The 26,117-nt window shown below is 37.3% G+C and overlaps 1 protein-coding gene across 1 annotated transcript in view; it reads right to left on the reverse strand.

The window, feature by feature from the left end:
• Cep192 (centrosomal protein 192) overlaps positions 1-26,117 on the reverse strand; it is a 153,271-nt gene that overhangs the window by 24,066 nt on the left and 103,088 nt on the right. The window contains exons 39-48 of the mRNA XM_070028853.1: positions 21,664-21,754; positions 21,084-21,260; positions 15,400-15,660; positions 14,584-14,699; positions 12,063-12,172; positions 9,349-9,499; positions 5,801-5,979; positions 4,994-5,117; positions 3,337-3,442; positions 2,483-2,690 (exon numbers count right to left, since the gene is read on the reverse strand). Coding sequence (XP_069884954.1) covers positions 2,483-2,690; positions 3,337-3,442; positions 4,994-5,117; positions 5,801-5,979; positions 9,349-9,499; positions 12,063-12,172; positions 14,584-14,699; positions 15,400-15,660; positions 21,084-21,260; positions 21,664-21,754 — 1,523 coding nt within the window. The remainder of the gene's footprint in view (positions 1-2,482; positions 2,691-3,336; positions 3,443-4,993; positions 5,118-5,800; positions 5,980-9,348; positions 9,500-12,062; positions 12,173-14,583; positions 14,700-15,399; positions 15,661-21,083; positions 21,261-21,663; positions 21,755-26,117) is intronic.

A 26,117-nucleotide genomic window follows, 5' to 3' on the forward strand; every position in this document is an offset into this window, starting at 1 on the left:
TCAGCATCACAACTGACAAGTAATCCCCAGGGACAAGAAAGAGAGGAATACAGGTGGACTAGCCCAGATGTGCCAAACTTCATTAGTTGGTGAACAAAAGAGTCAGCAAAGAAATCTTATAAGGAGCAAGTAAAGCTGAAAAACGCAGGACATCAGTACAGAAGCTGTGAGGTCAGTAGTGTGAAAGGATTAGATAAACAAAGACATCTAAGAAGGACCTGGGTGTGAACAGGTTTAAGGTACAGTGGATAATGGCAGCACAACAGACTCAGAAAGGAAGAACTCTTCCACTACAAGTCATACTGAGAAAAGAGACAGCTGCAGGAAGAGAAATCAGGGCCAACGAAGGTGTCTTTCAGACTATGACGCTAGTATACACCGTAGGTAAAGGTAAATATACAAAGAATGAGAAACTTATGGCCCAGGAAAGAAGGAGCCAGAGTAAGTCCTTGAGAAGGCAAGAAAAGATGGGCCTAGATTCCAAGCAGAGAGCTGCATCTGTGACAGAAACAGAAACCTTTCGTTTAGTCTAATGGCTTTTCTATTTTCCATGTGTGAGGCAAAATTTAGAATTGTAAAAAATGAGAGAGGGAACAGGGAATGAGGGGTAGAGGGAAGTATAGAAGCTCTTATGGAATAGAGACACAGGCTACTGGTGTAGACACATACTGTGGAAGATAGAAGAGAAGAGGTATCTGAGAATTGTGACGATGAATCCATCAGCAAAGGCTGTACGGCTTTGTCTAGTATCACTCTGCTACTGGAATAGGGGCATAGAGTAGCCCATTCAGCTAGGTTTCACCAGTATATAATGTAGATGGAAAAGTAGAGGCAATGATTATCATGGCAGACCACATGATTCAAGAGGTTTAAGAGGGACTTCAGCAAGGTAATAGAGACACTAAAATTTTAGGGCCTTAGTGGCTACCATGAGGTTAGAGAACTGCTGCAATCCCTGGAATAAGTGAGCCAGGAAGGAAAGAGCTTAAAATGGACTAAGAGTAGAGTAAATTCCTGGAGGTGATGGAAAGATCCAGGAGAGATACACAGAAGACGGATGCTGAGGCTGAAGGAAAGACAAAATTACTTTGAGAAGGAAGAGGAACAGCTTAATGAGAGAGCTCCTTAAGCATTTCTAATAAAGCCTCTATACCACTACTCATTTAGTCAAAATCATCAGAAAAAGGAAGAGATGGAAAAAGAAAAAAATATCACAAGATTTTTTGAGAAGCATTAGCAATAGTGTCTTTGAGATGGCAAATATACTAATTACATATAACATTGAACAAATGATTTCACCTCCACGCCTTCTGTGGAAGGTGAAAGTTATAATAGTCATTTTATAAACAGGGACACTGAAGAGTCTATTTAGCCTCTCAGGAGCCTTAGAAGTCACTTAATGACGGAAGCCAGGTCTACCCAATAGCCTGGGCTCTCCTTCTTCTAACTTGATAATTCCGGTCAGACATCTGTTAAGATTTAGGGAAGGATAGTTCTGGCCATCAAATAAAATCCAAAATACCAGAAATACTGAGTAACTCAATGCCCAGTTAATGTCAATTTTAATCTTAGAATTTCCTTTTTTTTTTTTTTTTTTATTTTGCTAATATTGGGGCTTGAACTCAGGGCCTGGGTGCTGTCCCAGAGCTTTTTTGCTAAAGGCTAGTACCCTATTACTTGAGCCACAGCTCCACTTCTGGCTTTCTGGTGGTTAATTGGAGATAAAGAGTCTCAGGGACTTTTTTGCCTGTGCTGGTTTCACACTGTATCTCAGCTAGGATTACAGGCATGAGCAACTGGCACCCAGCTATGTAATTCACATCTTAAGGCCGTGCTTTGAAATCAATGGGAGAGTATTTTACACATGTTATGAGCTGGGTTCAACCCTCAGCACTGCCAAGATACATTAATGTATTAAAAAGCAGCAATAGGCTCTGTTGTGGGAGATGAGTATTAGTGGGAAGTTGTTAGACTAACAAGGAGAGTAAATGAAGATGAATAGGGTCAAATTTCTATGTATCAAAAAACGGATCAATTGATCAGTTCTTAGGATAGGAGTAGAAGAGAAAGGGAGATTGATAGAAGGGATGAAATTGAATAAATTACATACATGAATGGAAACATCAGAATGAATATAACTAATATATATTAATAGAAAAAAGTAAAGGAGGGAAGGTGGCTCAGTGGTAGAGTGCTTGCCTCGCATGCATGAGGCTCTGGGTTCAATTCCTCAGCACCACATAATAGAAAAAAGCCAGAAGTGGCTCTGTGGTTCAAGTGGTAGAGCGCTAGCCTTGAGCTGAAGAGGTGAGGGACAGCGCCCAGGTCCAGAGTTCAGGCTCTAAGACCACCACCACCACCACCAAAAAAAAAAAAAGGAAAGGAAAGGAAGGAAAGGAAAGGAGAAAAAGAAAAAAGGGAAGGAGCACATCTAGACTTAATATAGCAGATGTTTGACCCACATAATTTTGTGATACAATACCTGAAGTTTTACCAGATTCTGTTGTAGGAAAAGTAATCATCTTGTTTCTTATTTCAACTTTTGTGGAAGGTGGCTTTACTACTGGTTTTATCACATGACTAATGGGAGGTTCAGATGTGGTGGTAAGAATTCCTAATGTGCTAGAAGCCAAACGAGTCAAAAGTTCATCTTGAGTCAAATCTTCTTGAATTTGAACTTTCACGAATTTCTGAAATAAGCCAAATAAGGTGGTAAGACACTTTTTTTTTTTTTTGGGGGGGGTTGTGAGGCTTGAACTCTGGGCCTGGGCACTGCTCCTCAGCTCTTCAGCTCAAGGCTTAGTACTCTACCACTTGAAACACAGTTACTTCTGGTTTTCTGGTGGTTTATTGGAGATAAGAGTCTCACAGACTTTCCTGCCCAGGCTGGCTTTGAACCACAATCCTCAGATCTCAGCCTCCTGAGTAGCTAGGATACAGGCATGAGCCACCGACGCCCAGCTGTAAGACACAAATTTAACTATCATTTTGAAACAAAGATTTTTAATTTGAGGCAGAGAAAAAAAATCCAAAGAAATGAAGCACTGACAAGTTTAAAAATTAAGGTTTATTAAAATTACAAAGACTGTGCCTTTTCTCTGCTTCCATATTCTTTTTTTTCCCTTAAAGTAATTTTTTGAAAATTAGCAATGGCTTCTAGGCCCCACCCTATAGAAATGATACAGATAACTAAGGGAAAAGTTCTATACAAAATACTCTGATGAAATATAGCTAGCTGGGCTTCATTTGCCTTAGAAAGCATAATTGCTAATAAGGATTATGAAAATGAATGTAAAAAATAAAAGGAATATTTCTCAGCAAAGCATTGTACAGTACCTTCTGTCCATTGTCACAGTGAATATAGATCAAGCCACTCCATGGGAACATAGACTGTTTTGTGGATAAGGAAGAATTAGGACTCACAAGAATTTGTAGTTTACTCCTTAAAAAAAAAAAAAGGTGTAATAATAAAAACCAAAAACATCCAATTCTTTAACAGAAGTAACAATAAAGGTTACAACCACTGTTCTGTCACTGACCAAGTCTTCCCATGACTGAAAAACACCAGAGAACCAGGTTAGCTCCTATACTTCCCTATATATGGTTCGTCTGACCTCAACCCTTGATTCAAGGGCCAACACAAACTTGTATGACAAGAATCCATGAGTCCAAGGGCAAACCAAATCATAGAAATGCTATCTCAAAAGCAAATAAAATAAATTAAATAAAATTTCTGTAGCAAATGGATTGTACTACAAAACCTCTGAGCCACATGATAATAAGGGATAATACAGTTAAGGCACTAAGCTAATTAAGAGCTGGGTAGCAAACTGGAAGAAAAGTAGGGAAGGAGGTATTTTAAAGAGAGAGAAAGAGAAAGAAATCATGCTTTTTCATGCTCAAAATTCTCTTTAAGGAAAATGAGTTCCAAAGAATTTAAATGTGGATAATGAAATCAGAATTATAACTAACAAAAATCATCATTTACAAGTAGCAAAAATAGAAGGTCAAGATTATTCTCCACTGTTAATGGCTAAATATGTGGGACTATATAAGGCATTTGTGAAACACCTGTTTTATTATCTCCCTATCCTTCTATCCATTAGTTGGTGATGGCTTACAGAATACTGAGTGGATTGCTTTGGTCTCAGTAAAGCCATCTCTGGGGTGTCACGGTCCATATTTTAGCTCACACTTTAGCTCAGCCAACTTTCCAAAAATGCATATTCATCATTTTGCCAATGTAAAGAAATTCCAAGTTGTTCTTTTCCAAAGCTGCTAATCCAAAATAGGATGCACCTCCCAGATGGGACAGCTGTGTGCTAACCACACATGAAGTCCTGGACAGCTGCAGAACTGTAGCTTTACCTCATCAATAATAAGGCTGTGTACAGAGGGAAACTGTGTAAACATCTGGCTCCAATGTATGCCTTTTCTCAGAACATCTTATGTAGAAAACAGTAAGCTATCTTATGGCTCAAGTCAAGAAGTTCACTCTCAAAAGTGTCCTTCAGGAAAAAACAAAAGCAGGAGAATATAAATGCCAAATTGGGAGACAATCAGACAATCTAAGGCTTTAGAGATTGTCATCCATTATCACACATCCTGCTTTTATTCCTTGTCTTTGTAGGCAAAGTGCTATGATAGAAAATATTTTCTTGTCTTCTATATCCACCTAAAACACTTTCCTCAACCACCTCAGGGCCCAGTCTACCTGGCTATGCTTCACTAAAGGAATTAAGTCTTGAGCCCACTAATGTATAACAGAAGTAGGTATCCACTTGTATGGTCAGGACAGTACAAACCTCTACTGGAAAAAATTTATTTTGCAGTGTTTGGACATAACTCAGGGCCTTGCACATGCTTGGCAAGCCCTTCTATACTGAACTATATGCTAAGACCCTGAACAAATTTAAATGAATATTATTTAATCCTTAAAGTTGCCACGATGTCATCTGAATAACACCCAGAACAACACTGAAGACACACTTACTCTGGTGCAATAAATCCGTGTTGTGGTGTGACTGTCAGGCAATGGGCTGGCCAATATAGTTCAAATTTCAGCAACCTGACAGAATTATTAACAATCTGGAAACGCCCAGTTTTTGTCATATCACCTATTGTAGCAAATAAATCGAATGTTACTTTCATTTAGCAACAGTGAAAAAAGACAAGTGTAAATAAAAATAAGTTTTAAATAAGTACACTAGTTACAATGGCTTACTTAGCAATTCTTAGCTACTCAATTATGGGAATTTCAAATCTGTTTAAAAAGGCATACTTGATAACTCCTGGAAACTACAAAGACACTGAAAACCTTGAACAAAGAGAAAAATAGCAATCTCAAATTTGTTAGCTCCTGGTTTTAATTTTGGCACATGTGTATGTATTAGTTTTTTTGTTTTTTTGTTTGTTTTTTTTGTCAGTTGTGGGGCCTGAACTCTGGGTCTGGGCGCTGTCCCTCAGCTCTTCAGCTCTTCCACTTGAGCCACAGCCCCACATCTGGTTTTTTTCTGCTTATGTGGTACTCAGGAATCGAACCCAGGGCCTTATGCATGTAAGGCAAGCACTCTACCACTGAGCCACCTTTGTTCTGACTCTGAACCAACCTTATCAGGGTTAAGGTAATAACTATCAAGGTGGGGTGTGGCTCTGCTCTCAAGAAGCTGAGCTGGGTAGGATAGGGTTCCAGATGAGTTCTAATCAGGTCTCTATGGTGGAGTCTGTCCAATTATGTTTGAGGACAGAACACAGACAACAACCCCTAAAGGCACATCTGATGACTTGCTGAAATACTCACAAGAAGAAGGAGCTACCAGAATTAAGTGTTCAGGTTGGATGGTCCACATCTCTTCAGAGGCCGCTGTATCTTGAGATGAGTGGGCAGCTTGTGAGAGAAAAGGAGACCCTTGAGGACCTTTGACTGGTAAAACATCCAAAGAGATACTGCCACCATGTTTATCAGAAGGTCTCAATTCACTAGAAAAAATTATTCAAAAATTAAAAAAGCAAAGTCAAAAACGATGAAAAGCCAGACTCTTTCACATTTAATAGTGATTTTGTTTTTTGTCGTGGGGCTTGAACTCTGGGTTTGGGCGCTGTTCCTGCACTCTTCAGCTCAAAGTGAGTACTCTATCGCTTGAGCTACAAGCGCCACTTCCAGTTTTCTGGTGGCTTATTAGAGATAAGAGTATCACAGACTTTCCTGGCTGGGCTGGTTTTGAACCATAATCCTCAGATTTCAGCCTCCTGAGTAGCTAAGTATTACAGGCATGAGCCACCAACGCCTGGCTAATATTAATTCTTTATAAAATAAAAACAATTAGATAAAACTAAAAGGGTATTACATGCCATATACTTTTGAGTGAATAGAAATATCCACCAGTCAGGAACAAAAAGTGAACAAACATAGCAGTGGTACTCATTAGACACTATGAAATGAACTATCCAACTTGAGAGTATTTATGGGAGGGAAAAACTGGGAGAGAGGGAGGGAGGGAGGAACATTGTCCAAAAAGAAATGCATTCTTCACCTGACTTATGTAACTGAAACCCCTTTATAGTAATAATTTAAATAATTAAAAATCCAGCTGACCACTGTGTCTCATGTCTATAATCCTACCTATCCAGAGGCTGAGATCTGAGGACTATAATTCAAAGCTAGCTCAGGGAGGAAAGTCATTGAGATTATTATCTCCAAGTAACCATCAAAAAGTGGAAAAACAGAGCTGTGGCTTAAGTGGCAGGAAACTAGCCTTAAGCAAAGAAGCTCCCTCAGGGTCAGTGCCTAGACCCTAAGTACAAGCCCCAGGACCAGAACCCCCCCCCAAAAAAATTCTCCTTATTTTTACTTATATACTTTTTTATTTTTTTGGGTCCAGTTGTGGGGCCTGAACTCTGAGCCTGGGCACTGTCCCTCAGCTCTTCAGCTCAAGGCTAGCGCTCTACCACTTGAGCCACAGTGCCACTTCCGGCTTCTTTCTTTCTGCTTATGTGGTGCTGAGGAATCGAACCCAGGGCCTCATGCGTATAAGGCAAGTACTCTACCACTGAGCCACCTTCCCACCCCACTTATATACTTTTTATATATGTTTTATTTATGTAGGCTAGAAGTATAACTCTGGAGCATTTATCTAATATGGTCAATGCTCTGAGTTTGACCCCAAACACTGCAAAGAAAATTAAATAGTGTACAAAAAAACCCAAATACAATGTAAGTATACATAGTATGATATAAAAAAATCAGTGATCTCATTATTTTTCTGCCTGAGTCTGCATCTGAATCTATTAAAAGAGAATCATGGCTCAAAGCCAGCCTAGACAGAAAAGTCCATGAGACACCATCTCTTAAAATAACCAGCAAAAGCTGGGCTGAGGACATTGTTCAAGCAGTAACATTAGCAAGCTGAGCAAATGAGAGACCAAGTTCAAACCTGAGTACCAGTACCAAAAGAAGATTGACTAGAAAATGACCAATATCAAAAATGTGAGAAAATTCAAATTCTTAACATAATAGAACTACACAATGGCAACTTTTTTTATGACAATGAATGACACTAAGAAATACTAAAACAGAAAAGTCTTCTAATAGGAAGAAATGCTAATCCAGTCTACCAGGCTATTATTACAGGGTTTGTTTAGCTATAATTCAGATGAATTTTGTAATCACTAGTGCTTCAAAATTGGTGATTTTTTAATAAAATAAAAATAAATATTATAAAATAAAATAAATATTTATAAAATAAAATACAAAATCATCAATTTTGTAAAACCAATGCTCTCTCATCCTCGGTTTTCAAATTATACTTCTACTGTCCCAGAAAAACAAGGGAGAACTATCTGGAAAAAAAAAAAAATCACCAGATTAAAAAGGGATAGGAGGTATGACTCAAGTAATACAGTGCCTGCCTATTAAGTATGAAAACCTGAGTTCAAACCCAAGTACTATTTTTAAAACCTCACATATTTATATAATCAGTCATAGACAAGTTAGCATTATATACCACCTGGGAATATACTTTGGAAAAACAAATGGCATTATCATTTTTTAATTGTAAATGTGATCTATAGAAGCGTTATAGTTACTACATATGTCAGTCATTGAGTACATTTCTTTTTGAATAGTGTCACCTCTTCCATTTTCCCCTCCCCAACAAGTTGTATAGTTCATTTTCAACATAGTGTCTAGTGAATATCACTGCTGAAACACTTCTTTTGTGTATCTCAAACTCATCTGTTAACTAACTGACCCAGTTAGTTAACTGTTAACTAACTCATTAGTAAGAAAAAGGTCATCTTTATTCTTACTACACCCTATTTTCTCCTATTTTATTAGAGAATACTGAAGAAAAAAAGAAAGATGACTTTAACAAAGTTAGTAATCTTGGAGAAAACAGATCTCTCAGTAAACACTCTAATGTCCTTATGTATATAGAATTTGCTTTTAATAGGATGTATTTATTTGATCTATCCAAAATTGTATGTGGAATAAAACTGAATTTGATATGTATATGGGGAACAGCTCTTTGAAGAATTACATGGTTATGTCATCAAAGAACAAAACACAACTCCCATACTCAGCTGCCCCTTTTTGTAAGCCATGTATATTATCAGTAAAGAACTGGTATTAAGTTTGAACCAGAGTATGAGCATTTAATTTTATAACAAGTACCCACAAGTGCAGTGGCATTCCCAGCCTCTCCAGGCTTCACCTAAAGTCATTACAGAAACTTAGTTCTCTGAAGATCTGATTTGATCATCTAAACCTCCATTATCACAATGTTGAAAGGTAAAGAAAGGATAAAGGAACTACTCTATACTAAAAGCAAGTAAAAAAAGACAGACCATCTAAATGCAGTATGTGATCTGAGATTATGGACCAGAGCAGAAGAGGGTTTTGTTCTGTGGTTTAACTATGGAGGACATTATTGTACATGTTTAATAGAAATCTATGGAATAAATGATACTACTAAATCAATATTAAATATTCTAATGGGGTGGATTTACCATAGAAAATATTTTTAAGACAATTTAGGGCTTATAAGTGATCATGCTGCAACTTACTCTTGAATGGGCCAGAAAAAAAGATTTAAACAAGTTAGAGATATAAAGAATGATAAGGTAAATGTGAAAAATGTTTAATAATTGGGAAATCAGAGAACAGGGCTTATAGGAATTCTCTGTATTATTTTTAAACTTCCCTCAGAGTTTGAAATGATTTCAACTTAAACTAAAATATAAAGGGAAAATAAACATTTTGATAGAAAACAGGACAGCAAAAAAAAGATCTACTATAGTCAAATAATCTTGAAATCTGGTAAAGGAATTTTGCTAGTAAATTTGTTTTACCTTTTAGATTCCAAGCTAGCTTTGGGAGAAGGCTGAAGAAGTTCTCTGTTAGGACCAGAATCTCTGAATTCTCCAATTACTGAAAGCATAATTTTACGCATGTTTCCATAAAATAGCTGAATATCGTTAGGCCGTTGGGGAAGATCATGTACTAGAAAAGAAAACGTTTTGAAGCATATGAACCTTCACATTAAGCACAATGCAAAATAACAGAAAAAAATTTACATATTAACATAATTTTCTTAGGTTGGGGTAGGTGGTGTTTTGATTAACGCTACTGAGAGGCACAAAATGATAGGCAACCCAGCATTAGGACAGCACAGGCTCTGAACCTGAATGTGAGATTCACTTGTCACTCATTTGTTCTGTGACCTCTGGCAAATTACTTATTCACTCTGAGCTTTAGTTTCCTTGACTAGAATCTGGCATAACAGCTCTCTATCTCAGGAAAACTGTGAGCCTTATTAAAGTAAGAATGTTTTTGAAGATATGAATAGTAGCAGACATTTACATAAAACTTACAGTGAGCCAGGTACTGCTCTACTATCTTAATATTAAGGTATTAAAGTATATCTTAATATTAAGGTATTACAATTTCCTGTTAAAATCTAAAGCACAAGGAGGTTGAAAACACACATTATGTAAATGAAAGTCTCAAAGATATGTAATACATCACCACAATATATCCTGTATCTTGAATTCAGGGACACACCAAGTTTGAACTCACCTGTACTTCAGATGGGTGACATTGGCAAGCTGCATGAGTTCTTATCAAACAACCTGTATTATAACTTATTTCTTGACTTTCATGGACACAGCTCTCTCTACCTGGAACATCTCTACCTTGTCAACCCCTCTTTGTTCAAGTCTTCTTAGAGAGACACCTCATCCTCAGTGAGGGGCAGGCCCTTTCTTTGTGCTTCTCTCATTCCCAAATATACTCCAGCACAGCATTGTTTACCACCCTTCAATGATCAGATGTCTACATCTGTCAGTCTCTTGTGTCCACAAGTGACTAGCACCATGTGTACTCTATATGTATTTATTCAGTCAGGGAAGGGGATGTTACTGTATCATGGAACTATGCCAACTTCTGAACCACCACAGTCTAGTTATGTGTTTCCACTTAAGGTCTTCATAGCTGCAATATGATTAAGTATCAATGCTTCATCTTCACAGCAGTTTTTAATTTAGCTACTATCTATATCCTTCCTATAAAGAGATAAGGGACTAAAGTGGCAGAGATGAGGTTTTTTTGTCAGTTGTGGGGCTTGAACTCTGGGCCTGGGTGCAATCCCTCAGCTCTTCAGCTCAAGGCGAGTGCTCTACCACTTGAGCCACAATGCCACTTTGGTTTTCTGAGTGGTTTATTGGAGATGAGTCTCACGTACTTTCCTGCCAGGGCTAGCTTTCAACCGAGATCCTTAGATCTCAGCCTCCTGAGTAGCTAGGATTACAGGCGAGAGCCACGGATGCCCAGCCTTAGAGATGAGTCTTGAGTGTGCTTTATTCCCTTAGCACACTGATGACATGACCACATCCAATCTTTTATTAATGATTTTCAACTAACCTATGCCTAGAGAAGAGCTAGATTCTTAATTTAATAAAAAGAGCAGACTAATCTACAACATCCCTACAAAGATATAACTATGCTTTACTTTCATCATCAATTTTTCAGGACAAAAGAACATTACATCATTTAAAAACTAAAACTAAAAAAAAAAAAAGAAAGAAAGAAAAAAAGAAAAAAACAAAACTAAAACTAACAAGGAAAAAACAATCACCTGAAATTTGACCACCAAAACATTGATTTTTTTTTTTTGGTATTTATGTATATTCACACATTAAATTATTTTTATTAAAATGAGATTTTACTATGTAAAAATTTAAAAGCTGTTTTTTTCTTAATAAATTTTCCTATGCCACTTAGTATAGAATTATATTGTTTTCATAGCTTCAAAACATTCTGCATAATTAAACTGCCATCTATTCTTGGGCATTTTGGTCCCCTTTTAATTTTAACTACTACTGTACAAATTATGGTATAAGCTATTTATGTATGTATATGTATATGTATAATCTGTAAATAATATGTAAATCTATGTAAATAACCTCTGTAAATAATACTTATATGTATATGCATAATCTATGGTAAAAAATGTGTACATATATTTTTACACAATTTTTCTGTCTTGTTACATTTATACTGTATGAAAAATAAGACACTATTAAATATTTGAACTGCTGTGCTCAAATAGGACAAAACATCTAGGTTATAGTCATCTTACATGTCTTTTGTGGAGTTCCTTCTTCCATCATATCCTCCATAATTTTACAGTGGCACTGAAATCTCAAAATGAAAGTGAGAATGATCACTATTTACCTCATGCTCATTCTCTCTGCTTATATACTGCCTACACACAGAATCCATATGAAATATTACTAACACCAAAAACATAAAGTGAAGCTCCTCTGATTCTCAAGACAATTCTGCATGAATGAGAAGCTTGCTATCACTCTTCTCATTCTACAAAGAAGAAATTGATCTAATTTGAATAAACTACAGTGATGGAATTTATTTAAAGTCACAGTAAAGCTGTGGCTCAAAATCAGCCAGATACCAGATTCAAATGAGCATTTCTTCCCTTCTGTCACATGATGACCAGACAACACTACAAGTGACCAAAACATGGAAGACAAGCTGAAATTCTTACCTTCCTCTATCAGTAGTTCATCCTGAAATGCTTCAACAAAATTAATGTTTTGCAATACACTATGCTCTGGAAGTATCTGCTTTATAATCCCAGGTTTCTGCAGCAAGGCTCTGCCAGAGAGATTTTTATGAAAAAAGTGATTTTATATATAAATGACCTCAATTAGATATTCATTAATTCATTTGGCAAATCTCACTAATGACATGTGTATATACATCTCATGCCTTAGTCCTAATAGTGCTTTTAAAATAGAAAACTTGTTTTGGAGGTTGAGTTGAAAATTGCACATGATTGTGCAATAGTCACTTTCAGTTAAATTAAAATCAGGGACTAAGAACAGACAGAAAACTAAAGTTAGATTGTTTTAAGGTGTTACATTTCATTATCTTTGATAACTTTGATCAGTCAGAAATTTGCATTGGGGAAGGGAATTGTAAGAAACCAAGAAAAATATGTAAATTACCATATAACTTTGTCTATTTGGCCTCTTGCAGAGAATCTTTGAAAAGAAATATAAACTTGTCTACTATATTCACGTATTCATAACAAAAGGAATCTCATTACTGTAAGTTTATGGCAAACAGCTGTGAAACATATCTCTATCTCCCAGTAAAACAAAAGAGGAAAAAAAGTTCGTGTTTATAAAATAATTAAGAAACAAATATAGGGGCTGGGAAGGTGGCTCAGTAGTAGAGCGCTTGCCTTGCATTCATGAGGCCCTGGGTTCGATTCCTCAGCATCACATAAGCAAAAAGAAAAAAGCCGGAAGTGGCACTGTGGCTCAAGTGGTAGAGCGCTAGCCTTGAGCTGAAGAGCTGAGGGACAGCACCCAGGCCCAGAGTTCAGGCCCCACAACTGGACCCCCCCCCCCAAAAAAGAAAGAAACAAATAAATACAACAGGTTAGCTCTTCACAGTTGGCTGTTATAATATCATATAACAAGTCAGCCTTAATCTCTCTTTTTACTATTCCAAAGTGACCAACCAATTAAAACCAAACAATCATCAAGTACAATGACTGACATCAGTAATCCCAGCTCCTTGGGAAGTGAAAATCAGAAGAATCAATGTTTAAAGCCAGACCAATCCAGGTGCCAGTGGCTCACTCCTGAAATCCTAGCTACTCAGGAGGCTGAGTTCTGAGGATCACAGTTCAAAGCCAGCCCGAGCAGGAAAGTCTGTGAGACTCTTATCTCCAATTAACCACCAGAAATCCCAAAGTAGCACTGTGGCTCAAGTGGTAGAGTGCTCACCTTGAGCTGAAGAGCTCAAGGACAGCACCCAGGCACAGAGTTGAAGCCCCATGACTGACAGGGGCAGGCTGGGGCGGGAAGCAGAGCAGGCAAAAAAATTAGTGAGACAAACCCTACAGCTGAGCATGATAGTGGTCACCTCACCTGTGTTTCCAACAAACCAAAATGCAAAAATAGGAAGATAATGGTCTAGGCACAAAGATGAGACTCTATCTAAAAAGTAAAAAGCAAAAAGGGTGGGCACTGCTTATGTAATTACTTAAGCAAAAACTTATTACTGGGCTGGGAAGATGGCTCAGTGGTAGAGTGCTTGCCTTGCATGCATGAGGCCCTGGGTTCGACTCCTCAGCACCACATAAGCAAAAAGAAAAAAGCCGGAAATGGCGCTGTGGCTCAAGAGGTAGAGCGCTAGCCTTGAGCTGAAGAGCTGAGGGAAAGTGCCCAGGCCCAGAGTTCAGGCCCCAAGACCGGACCCAAAAAACAACAACAACAAAAAACTTATTACTTACTTTTTATTAGAATGCCTGACTAGCAAGTTCAAGGCCCAAAAAATATTAAAAAATCTAGGTTCTGTATCAGAATAAAAGACAACAGAGCATAAAGAGCTGGAAGAAGGAAAGACAACCTATTATATTCACCCAAATCTACTAAAGTTAGTGATTTTCTACTAATAGATAAAACATCATGAGCTTTACCCATTTTATATTAAGCTTAATAATAAAAGAATCCAGAATTTAGTAACAATGGAACATGTTTAAATAATACCTGGAGCCAGATCAGTATCTTACATTTGTCAACATTCTGGTATATCAAACTATATTTAAACTAGATATATTAAATTTTATAAATGATAACCTACACATTTCTAAAATACAGTGGGCATTTCAAATAATTCAGATTTCTAATAATCTGAATAATAATAATCTTTCAGTAGTTGTGAAATTCTTTTCTGAAACTGATCTATTGCTGGATATATTCTCAAGAGTATATTAAGAATACTGTTCTATTATAAGGTATGATGTTCCTACTAGATAAAGGAAAAGAGGCATGGTACATACATTTAAGATTAAGAAGCACAAGGCAAAAATAAATATATAGATGTTTGCTACAGGTATTTACAACCTATATTATGCCAATTTATCAACCATACAAATTTTACCAAGTTTTTTTTTCCAATTTGTCAATTCACTATCATGTCCTAAAGCATCTATTAAGCATTCCTTGCATCCATTGGTTAGCTCCCAACATTGTTCAAGGTAAGTAATCTACCTTCGATACTGCTGTCTGGAAATTTCATCACCACCAAAGAAGTATATAGTCGACAGTTCTGTCGCAGTGTTATTATCACTCTTTCTGTCAGATGGATTATATATTAAAGTAACATCCTGATATAAAAAAAGGAGTATATTATTTTTCCTGAGTATGAAAAATATAATTCTAGATGATATTTTTAAAATACTAATCTTCTAGGCCTAACCATTCAATAGACAGTGCATATGTATCATATTTCCAAGACTAGATAAGCACTTAATACTCCCTCATTACTTCAAATATTATTTTCATTTTTGCCATAAAATACCTAATTTTTATTAGCATATATTTGTGACATTTCTACACATTTATACAATGTGTCCGATCAATCTCATCTACTCTAGCATTTTCTTGTTCTTTCCCCCTTCCTAAAACAATTTCAACAGGATTTATTGTTCTATTTTCATACATGCAAACAATATACTTCAACCATTTGACCATATTCATCCTCATTAACCCTACTTTGCCAGGCCAACCTCTCCCTCTAATATCCTCCCCCAAAAAAACCTGTTTCTTTACCATCCCTCTAACTCTCTATTAATCAAAGCTATCATCAGGTTCTTTTTTCATATTTATTTGCCATATATTTCAAAATTATCTATTCTTTTTCCCTGCCTTCTTCCCCTCCTCTTCCTAATAAATCCCTTAAACTCATATTCTATGTATGTATAAATATATATAAGCATATATATCTTAAATATATAAACACATATTTAAGATACATAATTATTCAGCTAAAATGAGTTATTTCAAAGCAGAAAACTTTATACTTACTTCTCGTGTTCTTTCCTTGAGTATAAAGTTATCTGGAATAATCCTTAATACTTTAGGATCCAGCAAAATTTTTTTCTGAGAATCCTTAAAGCCTACTGCTTTAACAAAAGCTGCTCGAGAGCCAGTGTTTCGGACAGAAAAAACAATTTTACTTTCTTTGCCAGGAATTAAGTCATTCACTGTCACCATGTAACTGTCAGATAATTTTTTAACACCTTCCAAAATAAGATTACTTGTTCCTCCATATCCAGACAAAGGTATCTAAAAGAATATATAAGCCCAAATTATTTTAGGTAAGAGAGCAGAATATTTAATTACAGTTAGAAGAAAATATAGAAAGATTTAATACAATTAAAGTTTTTAGTATTCATGTAATTAGTCTAGTAAGTGACTCTACTTCCAGTGTAATGTTATATAGACTTTAATCTTCAGAGAAAAACAAATCAAAGCACTGCAAACATTGTTTAATGTCAAGAATAATTATTTCCTTGTATAAATTCAAGGTGACAGAGGAAAATAAAAAATTAGTAGAGAGCTCAATGGTGGATGGCTTATCTAGCATGCTCAAGGTACTGGGCTTGATTCCCAAAACCACTAAAAAACAAAAACAAAAACAAGAAATTAGTGTAACTATGCCTGCTTCAGAACTTTTTACAGTGAAACATACTGGCATTTGTAATTTATTCTGAAATGACCAAAGAAAAATGGCCAATGGCTCACACCTGTAATCCTAGCTACTCAGGAGGCTGAGATCTGAGGATCGTGGTTCAAAGCCAGCCCAGGCAGGAAAGTCCATGAGACTCTTATCTCCAATAAAACACTAGAAAACCGAAAGTGGCGCTGTGGCTCAAGCGGTAGAGTGCTCGCCTTGAGCTAAAGAGTGCAGGGACAGTGCCCAAGCCCAAAGTTCAAGCACCATAACCGACAAAAAAAAAAAAAAGAAAAATAGATGAAATTAATGGATGTAAATATGGGTAAAAGAAATATAGCAAAATATGAACTGTAAGGATCTGTGGTAAAACATGTGACTACTAACTAAATTGTTCTTCCAACTCAGTAATTCTGAAATTTTTCATTAAAAAATGTCCTAGAGGGAAAATCATTTGGTACAATCAGTGTCAAAGAGAAGCATGCAAAAGGAACTAAGGACAAGTACTCAAAAACTCTCCAAAGACAATGACTGGTAATGTGGAAGCAACAGACTGGAGCCAGGTTTAAAAGGAGACTTGCTGCTTCCACAGAGCACAAGTCCAAGAAACGAGGATTTACAGATACCTTCCATTAGCCAGAACATAAGGGAATAAAATAACCCCCAATTCTTCAAAATGACACTGTTATAATTAAGGATAAAAACTTAACAATGTGCATTTCTTTCCTGGGAAACTTTTGCAAACATGGAATAATCTACAATGACTTTTTATTATCTAATATAAGGCAAATGTTATGTAAATGGTATTGTACTCCATGTTCTAGGAAATAATACAAAGAAAAAGTCTGAGCCAGGCATCAATGGCTCACACCTGTAATCCTAGCTACTCAGGAGGCTGAGATCTGAGGATCACAGTTCAAAGCCAGCCCCAGCAGGAAAGTCTGTGAGACTCTTATCTCCAATAAACCACCAGAAAACCGGAAGTGGCACTGTGGCTTCAGTGGTAGAGCTGAAGAACTGAAGGACAGCACCCAGGTCCAGAGTTCAAGCCCCATGACAAAGAAAAAAAGAAAGAAAGAAAGAAAGGAAGGAAGGAAGGAAGGAAGGAAGAAAGGAAGAAAGAAAGAAAGAAAGAAAGAAAGAAAGAAAGAAAGAAAGAAAGAAAGAAAGAAAGAAAGAAAGGAAGGAAGGAAGGAAGGAAGGAAGGAAGGAAGGGAAGGAAGGAAGGAAAGAAAGAAGGAAGGAAGGAAGAGAGAAAAAGAAAGAAAGAAAGAAAGGAAGAAAGAAAGAAAGAAAGAGAGAAAGAAAGAAAGAAAGAAAGAAAGAAAGAAAGAAAGAAAGAAAGAAAGAAAGAAAGAAAGAAAGAAAGAAAGTTTGTTCATTAAAGGAAGTTTGTTCATTACAGACAATTTTTTTCCCAAACACTTTAGATTAGTGGTTAGTTGACTGCAGATGTGGAACCTGCAGATGTGACCAACTATATTTTCAAAGCCTAAATGTCACAAATGACTGAGTGGAAAGGTTTGAAAAAATGATTGAGAAATCCAACTAATGTCAATAAACCCATAGATTAACCAAGTAAACCTATTGCTATAGAGAAAGGTTTTCATAACCTCAATACTATTGAGATTTAGAGATGGTGAGAGCTGCCCTGTTTACCAAAGTATTGTTTAGCAGCATCTGTGGCAGATGCTATTGGCACCCTTGTACCAATTAAGACAACCAAAAATGTCTCCAGACATTGCCAATTGTTCCCTGAGGGTAATAAAGCACCTGGTTGAGGATCATTGCTCTAGAGAACTACAAAACAGAGCTGTTCTTAGTAGTCAAAAGACTGCATAATAGATCAACATGGGCTTGCAGTCAGATGGCCTAAATTTGAATATGGCCTCCATCATTTAGCAGACAAGAGGCACAATCATGGTCATACATTTCTCAAAGTCTTGATTTCACCATAAGTAGAATGTAGAGAACAATATTATCTCAGGTGATTTTGAAAATAAAATGTGATAATCCACATACAGATGAAGGACAGGGCCTAGCATGCACTCAATTTTCAGTAAGTAGTATATTTTTATTGGGAAATTGGACGGCAAGTAGCTACATGTCACACATAAGGGAATTTGTCAGATAACTGCAATGAAGTAACTACAATAGTCACAGTAAGTGTAACTGTCAGAGACACGGTCTGTGTAAGTGTGTACAGCATTCAGGAGGCTAAGACAAGGAGGATCATTAGTTCAAGGTCAGTCAGAGAGTTACATAGCCAATCGGTCAAAACAGTAAAAAAAAAAAAAAAAAGTAAAAGAGCCATAATAGCATAATTATCACAGGCGATCCCTACTGAGCCAACCTCTATGAGAAGATGCTGTGGAAATCTTAGGCAGAAATCTCACCAGGATCTTGGTTTTAAAAGACATCTAACAAGAACCTCAGCTTGGAGGCTATCAAATCAAGTAGTTGTACCAAAAATCACCAGCTGAAGAGATAAAGAAGCAACTCCACCAATCCATCGACACCTGGCCAAGCAACCATAAACTGAATCAACTGAAACTGCTAAAATAAATCATTCTGCCTCTTAAATTGCTTATATCTGGTGTTTTGTTTATAGTGATGAAAAGCTAACAGAAAAATGGTTTCAGAAGTAGAATCACTACAATAACTAAACTTGACTATATGACTCTAACTTTCAGAACTGATTTGAGGGAGGAATTTAGAAACACTTAGAATATAGGCTAAAGAAGCAATAGATAGCTAAGCAGAGTTTAATGAGTAGTTCTAGTAGAATCTCAGAAGACCTCAGTGTCTATAGGAATGTGAACAGTGAAAGCCATACTCAGGAGGTTTTTGATAAGAAGTGTACTAGAGACCACATGTGGTACAGTCTAGCAAAGAACTTGTCTACATTTTATCTGTGCCCTGAGATTTTGAATAAGGCTGTTTAATCTGTTGAAAGAAATTTCAAGATAATAGCACTCAGGTTGTTCATGGTTATTGCTGACTGCTTTTTAGTGAGGTATACAGTGAGGATCAGAAGCAAAAAGCACAGTGGGATTTGAACATGAATTTGGATAAAAAAAGAAGAGCTGACTACTTTCTGCTTCCTGCAGGACATGAGATGAAGAAGCTTCTTTGCCACACACTCCTGCTGCCATGATGTTCTGCCCAATTGCACAACGCTAACCACCTATGGACTGAACCCTCTGAAACCAAAAATCAATAATCCTTCCCCTTCAATTGTTTTTCCGGTTCACATCACCCATATGTGTTAATGCTTCCGTTTCCTCACATATAAAAATAGCAGTTTTTAAAAGAACTCTTATCAAACAATTACGCTTACCATGGACAAGTCAACAGGCTCCACAGACTCTAGTGTCAAATAAAGCTTTCTTTTAAATTATTATCTTGTAATTTATCATTCTCCAATTTGACAAAAGGAAATGGGACTAACATTTCAGTCCCACATCCACCACCAGGTGGACACATTTTAAAGATGTGTACTTTTGTGTAGAGTTTTTTCATTTGACTATCCAGCCCTTATTTTCCTCCTTAAATGATTTCTTTTTTTTTTTTGGTTGGTCGTGGGGCTTGAACTCTGCGCCTGAGTGTTGTCCCTCAGCTCTTCAGCTCAAGGCTAGCACTCTACCACTTGAGCGACAGCGCCACTTCCGGTTTTCTGGTAGTTTATTGAAGATAAGAGTTTCACGGACTTTCCTGCCGGGGCTGGCTTTGAACGGTGATCCTCAGATCTCAGCCTCCTGAGTAGCTAGGATTATAGGCGAGAGCCACTGGCACCCGGCGACTTTTCTATCTCTAGTTGCTCTGAATGTTTTCTATGCAAACTGTCTTCAATGTTTAAAAAATTATATTGAAAATAAACAATATAAAATTTTTTGTCTTTGTAGCTCTAATACCCAGAACATGCTAGCAAGTTCTTTTGTTTCCTTCTTTCCTTCCTTCTATCATTCCTTCCACTTTCTCTCTCTCTCTCTCTCTCTCTCTCTCTGTCTCTCTTTTCCCTGTTCCTACTTCCATTGCTTCTTCCCTCACTCCTTTTTCTTTCTTTTTTCTTTTGTAGCAGTACAGGGGCTTGAACTCAGTGACTACATACTGTCCCTGTGCTCACTGGCTAAAGACCAGAACTCTACCACTTGAGCTATAGCATTACTTCTTGTAGTTAACTGGAGATAAGAGTCTCATGGGCTTTCCTGCCATGGCTGGCTTTGATACTTGATCTTCAGGTCTCAGCTTCCTGAATAGCTAGAATTATAGGTGTGAGCCATGGTGCCAGGCCCTTTCTTTCTTTCTTTTTGGAAGTACTGGGGTTTGAATGCAGGACCTTGCACTTGCTAGCCAGGTGCCCTGCTACTTGAGCCACTCTATAAACCCCAAAGTTGAGTAAATTCTAAAAACAAGTAACTGTTATGGTCTGAATGTTGGTATCTGCCAAAACTCATATACTGATTTATACTTAATATTAATGTTTCAAAAGACAGGGCCTTTTAGGAAGTGTCTTAAATCCCAAGATGCTCCCATGCTCATGAATAAGATTAGTATACTTATAAACCAGGATGAAAGGAGTGTACTAATCCTTCTACCATGCAAAGACATAGCAAGATGGCCTTCTCTTTGAAGCAGAGAGTAACTCTCATCAGACGCTGTATCTGCTGGCACCTTAATCCTAAATTTTTCCACAGTGATATGTGATGATTGCAGACCACATGTACTAGGATACTATTTTTTTCTAAGTTGAAAAGGTAAACTTTACTTGGAATGTCAATTTCTTAAAGAGCTCTACCCAGATTTACTCAAAGATGTGTTCATGAAAAGTTTGGATGCACTTCAAGTTTTTCAAAATAAAATGAAAATTTTAAAACATTACAAGAAATTCGTGATTTTAAGAATATTACAATATTGCTTTTAGAATTTGACAATTGTTCCTAAACTTGTTTGTAAATCTAAAACTAATAAAAAGTAGCACATTAAAGCAATGGTTAGACTCTACAGGAAGAAAAAAACAATAAAATTATCCTACCATGAACTTAATGCCTGGTTGTGATCGATTTCCAAGTTGTTTGATTTCTAGTTTGGCCAACATACAAGATAATCGAGTAGGTGTAAATAATACAGAGACTATAATGTCTTCTTTGGGGTGTATTCTGATCTCACAAGAACTGGTCAACCGCTCTTCTGAGCCGAAAGTATTCTGAAACTATAATTTAAAAACCATCACTGAATAAAATGAAACAATAGGACAAATAAAATACACAAATCTTAAAGACAATTTGGTCAGTCTGAGGATGTAGCTCAGTGGTAAAGCACTTGCACAGGCTTTGTGTTCGATTCCCAACATCACAAGACAAAAAAAAAATTGAGAGTATATGTGAAACTCACATAAAACTTTGGCTAGAAACCAAATGATAGGTACAGGCCTATGATTAGGCATGTAGAATGTGGAGGCCGAAGGATTATGGGTTCCCAGCCAGTCTGGGCTATAAGTGAGAGATCCTGTCTCAAAAAATTTTTTTAATTCAACAAAACAAACTTAAAAAAAAAAAACAACCCAATACTATAAAAACAACAGTGGACACAACAAAATACTGCACTCTACAAACCTGAAAGCAATCTTGATCTTGTCCTCTAATGAGCAGTCGCAAGTGCTGGGTTGTAGATGTAGAATTGCTTCTTAAAGCTAGTTTCTGAAGCCTAAACACAATGATACATTTTAAATGAATATTGCTACCTAGATAAAGACTAAGACAATTAAAACTAACCACAATGTCTAGAGATGGGCTGATTGCATATTTCATCTTAGCAGGCTAGAATGTCTCCATAGTCTTAAAACTCTAGTTTCTAAAACTACAAGGTTTAAGGCTTATTACTTATCAGAGAAGGCTTTGGTTTTACTCAGTTGCCTCATTCTTTATAATACATATGTATAAATGTATACATGTGTATAAATGTGTATGTATGTGTATACATTATACACATACATACATGTATATATACATGAGAGTATACATAATTGTATACCTGTACATGCATACATTATACAACATATATGTGCATGTATATGTATAATATATATATTACCTGGCTTATAAAATATCAACCAATGAAAATCATTGAAAAAATTAAGTCAATATTATATACCTAACTGGAATACCAGGCTCAACCTAGGTTTCAGGAAAACAAGATATCCTAGCTCAGGGGCTCATTAGTACAAAGTAGGCTTTTAAGAGATAGGCTGAATTAATTCTCATTTAAAAACATTTTGTTGCATATAGCTGGCTAGTAATATTCTTGAAACTGTATCTTCATTCAATACAAAATATGTGAGCAAATCACTATCATAAAATGTGCATATCATCAGTTAATCATTTAAGCTAGTTTATGCCGTATCCACCCTCCTGTGCTATAGGAAAGGCCTTTGGCTATCCGAAATCCTAGGAAAAGCTTCTACAAGTATGCTGACTGAAGAAGACATTCTTAAAAGAAATACCATTTGGGTCTGGGAATGTGGCTTAGTGGTAGAGTGCTTGCCTAGCATGCATGAAGCACTGGGTTCAATGCCTCAGTACCACATAAACAGAAGAAGCCAGAGGTATCACTATGGCTCAAGTGGTAGAGTGCTAGCCTTGAACAAAAGACATTCAGGGACAGTGTCCAGGCCTTGAGTTCAAGCCCCATGACTGGGGAAAAAAAAAAAAAAAAGCAATATCATTTGGTAAGACTTTCATTTTTAGCATTTAATTTTAAAAGAAATGTTGGGGTTTGCTTATCTTTTAAAATACTGGAATTTAAACTTAGGGTCTTAAATTTGTGACACAGGCTCTCTAACACTTGAGCCATGGGTCCCAAGTCCTTTTAGCTTTCATTATTTTTTCAGGTAGTGTCAAGTTTTTTTGTCTGGACTGACTTGGGCTTTGATTTTCCTATATAAGTTTCCTGAATTGCTCAGAGGATACTCCTGGCTTTGTTGAGATGGAGATAGTATGTGTCCATGAGGGGAGTTGGGGGTGGATATCACACTAATATTTTGCCAGGCTGGCTTTAAATCACAATCCTCCCAATCTCTGCCTCCTGAGTACCTAGGATTAATGGCCTGAGCCACTGGCTCAACCAAAATGTGGCTATTGTTCTAAAGACCTATCAAGTTCATGGAGGAAGAACTTGCTTTATCATTTTTAAAAGGAACCAAACAAAAAAGTTTTAAACTGCCAAAGTCTATAAGCAGATTTATAATTATGAATGTGTATGAATGTATGGTGTGTCTATGTAAAAGAGAGAGAGAGACAAGCCAGGTGCTGATGGCTTATGCCTGTAATCCTAGCTACTCAGGCTGAGATCTGGAATCACAGTTCATAGACAGCCCACTCAGTAGTGAGACTCTTATCTCCAATGTGGCTTAGTGGTAGAGTGCTTGCCTAGCATGCATGAAGCCCTGGGTTTGATTCCTCAGTACCACATAAACAGAAAAAGACAGGCGGTGCTATGGTTCAAGTGGTAGAGCGCTAGCCTTGAGCAGAGAGGCTCAGGGACAGTGCCCAGGCCCTGAGTTCAAGCCCCACGACTGGCTTAAAAAAAAATACCAGAGGGGCTGGGAAGGTGGCTCAGTGGTAGAGCGCTTGCCTTGCATGCATGAGGCCCTGGGTTCGATTCCTCAGCACCACATAAGCAAAAAGAAAAAAGCCAGAAGTGGCACTGTGGCTCAAGTGGTAGAGCGCTAGCCTTGAGCTGAAGAGCTGAGGGACAGCACTCAGGCCCAGAGTTCAGACCCCATGACCAGACCCCAAAACAAAAACAAAAACAAAAACCCACCAGAAAACTGGAAGTGGCACTGTGGTTCAAGTGGTAGAGCGCTACCCTTGAGCTGAAGGGCTGAGGGACAGCGCCCATGCCCAGAGTTCAAGCCCCACGACTGACACACACACACACAAAAAGAGAGACAGAATGAGACAGACAGAGAGATAGAGACAGAGACAGAGAAAGACTGAGCTAGATGATATACACCTGTAATGCCAGAGACTCAGGAAGTAGAGATCGGGAAGACTGCAGTGATGCCAGCCTGGGCAAAAAAAGTTAGTGAAACTCCATCATCTAAACCAACAAGCCAGGTATGGTGGTCATTCCTGTTATCCTAGCTGTGTGGGAGGCCTTAATAAGATCATGGTAGAAGGCCCCTTCTGCTGAATACTCTCAGAACACACTGTCTCCTAGGACATGTCACGGAGAAGAGAAAGTTTCATTTCTAAGCAGATAGTATGATAATATACCTACCTCATCATGAACTCTGCTTGAAAACATGGAATAGCAGTATGTGCTGTCTGTTGTGTGAAAAATTACTTTTCTAAGCAGGACATCAAGATAGTAATAAGGAGAACTAAGCAAGTAATAATGTATCTGAGTGCAACACAAAATATATACAAACAGCATCTTTATTGTCCAATTCAATGCTTTAGAATGGCAACTTTCAGGAAGCCAATTTTCATAATCATTTTGAGTACCATCAGCTGCACACAGTTCTCATAAGACTATCCTGCCAACTCTTATAAGGGCCACTTCAGGATTATCGGCCAGTTCCCTGCACCACCATGGGACATACTCATATACCTGTTTGATTACAAGATATACCAAGAACTCCCCATGAAGAGTGAAGTAAAGAAAGGTAGCCTGAGGACTTCCCACAAAGAAAGAGTGGCTGAAATTCTGATAGTCTGCTCAGGCTCTGCTCTGTGTTCAACCTAACTAATGTCTTTTTATTTTTATTTTCATTTAATTATATTTTTTGGTGCCAGTCTTGGGGCTTGAACTCAAGGTCTGGGCACTGCCCTCGAAGTTTCTTTTTTTGTTGTTGTTCCAGTTGTGGGGCCTGATCTCTGGGCCTGGGTGCTGTCCCTCAGCTCTTCAGCTCAAGGCAAGCACTCTACTACTGTGAGCCACAGAGCCACTTCTGATTTTCTTGTGGTTTATTGGAGATAAGAGTCTCACTGACTTTCATGCCCCAGCTGACTTTGAACCGAGATCCTCAGATCTCAGCCTCCTGAGTAGCTAGGATTATAGGCGTGAGCCACTGGTGCCCAGCTGGGTTTTGGGGTTTTTTTTTTTGTTTTTGTTTTAGTTTTGTTTTGCTGTAGGCTAGAGCTGTTAAGCAATTTCTCTTTTCTTTTTAGCTTTTATGTTTATATCTAACAATTAAATTATTTTAGTCACCTTCCACAGCATAGAACTAACTTAAAGGCTTTGAATCAACCATTTGCATATTTAGTTTTGAGATTTTTGTCATCGAGGCACAGTTCAGGCTCAATTGATAGAGAACTGGAAGCATCTTCTAGACAGGCATATGGCTCATTTATCCTTGCCTATTGACTGCTTCAATCTTGCTTCTATCTTAACTGGGTACAAAAGCACAAGAAACATATATTCAATAACACAGGAGCTACTATAGAGGAATCATTACCTCATACTCAAAGATACTCATATTGTTCAAGACCTTAGCCAAGAAAATTGTTTACTGAGAGAGAGCTGTTTAAAAAAACATAGAACCCATTCATTCTTCTAACTAACCTGAATTATTTTATGTTATCACACAGAATTGGCAAAGCCCAAATAAGAGCTCTTGCTACACCATCTTTGGGCATCAGACCATACAGAAGCACCTTAAAAAATGCAGACAGGTGATAGGAACTGCAATATCATAAATGCTATTTTTGTTTTCTTTAATATTGATTTTATTGTATAGATTTATCTTTCAAAGGATCTCTGGAAAATATGGCTCCCAAAAGCCTTACGTTGGAAGAAATGTATTTATTTGTTCATACAGTAACTGTGATTGATGGCATTGACAGTACAGATTTTTTACACTGCCAGGCAGAATTGGCAGTAGTAGGGCCAAACATATATGGTAATAAGGAGTGCAAATACAGACTCTCAGGTGCCATCTTTCCAAATCACTACATCTCACTTCCTCACGGAAGTCATTTTGTTTAGTACTACCATCTTAACCTTTTTTTTTTTTTATGTGAAAATACAGTATAGAGGGGTTACAATTACATGGGCAAGATAATGA

This window comes from Dipodomys merriami, unplaced genomic scaffold (genome assembly GCF_024711535.1).
Source record: "Dipodomys merriami isolate MVZ:Mamm:240054 unplaced genomic scaffold, mDipMer1.0.p SCAF_2, whole genome shotgun sequence".
Classification (NCBI taxonomy): domain Eukaryota; kingdom Metazoa; phylum Chordata; class Mammalia; order Rodentia; family Heteromyidae; genus Dipodomys; species Dipodomys merriami.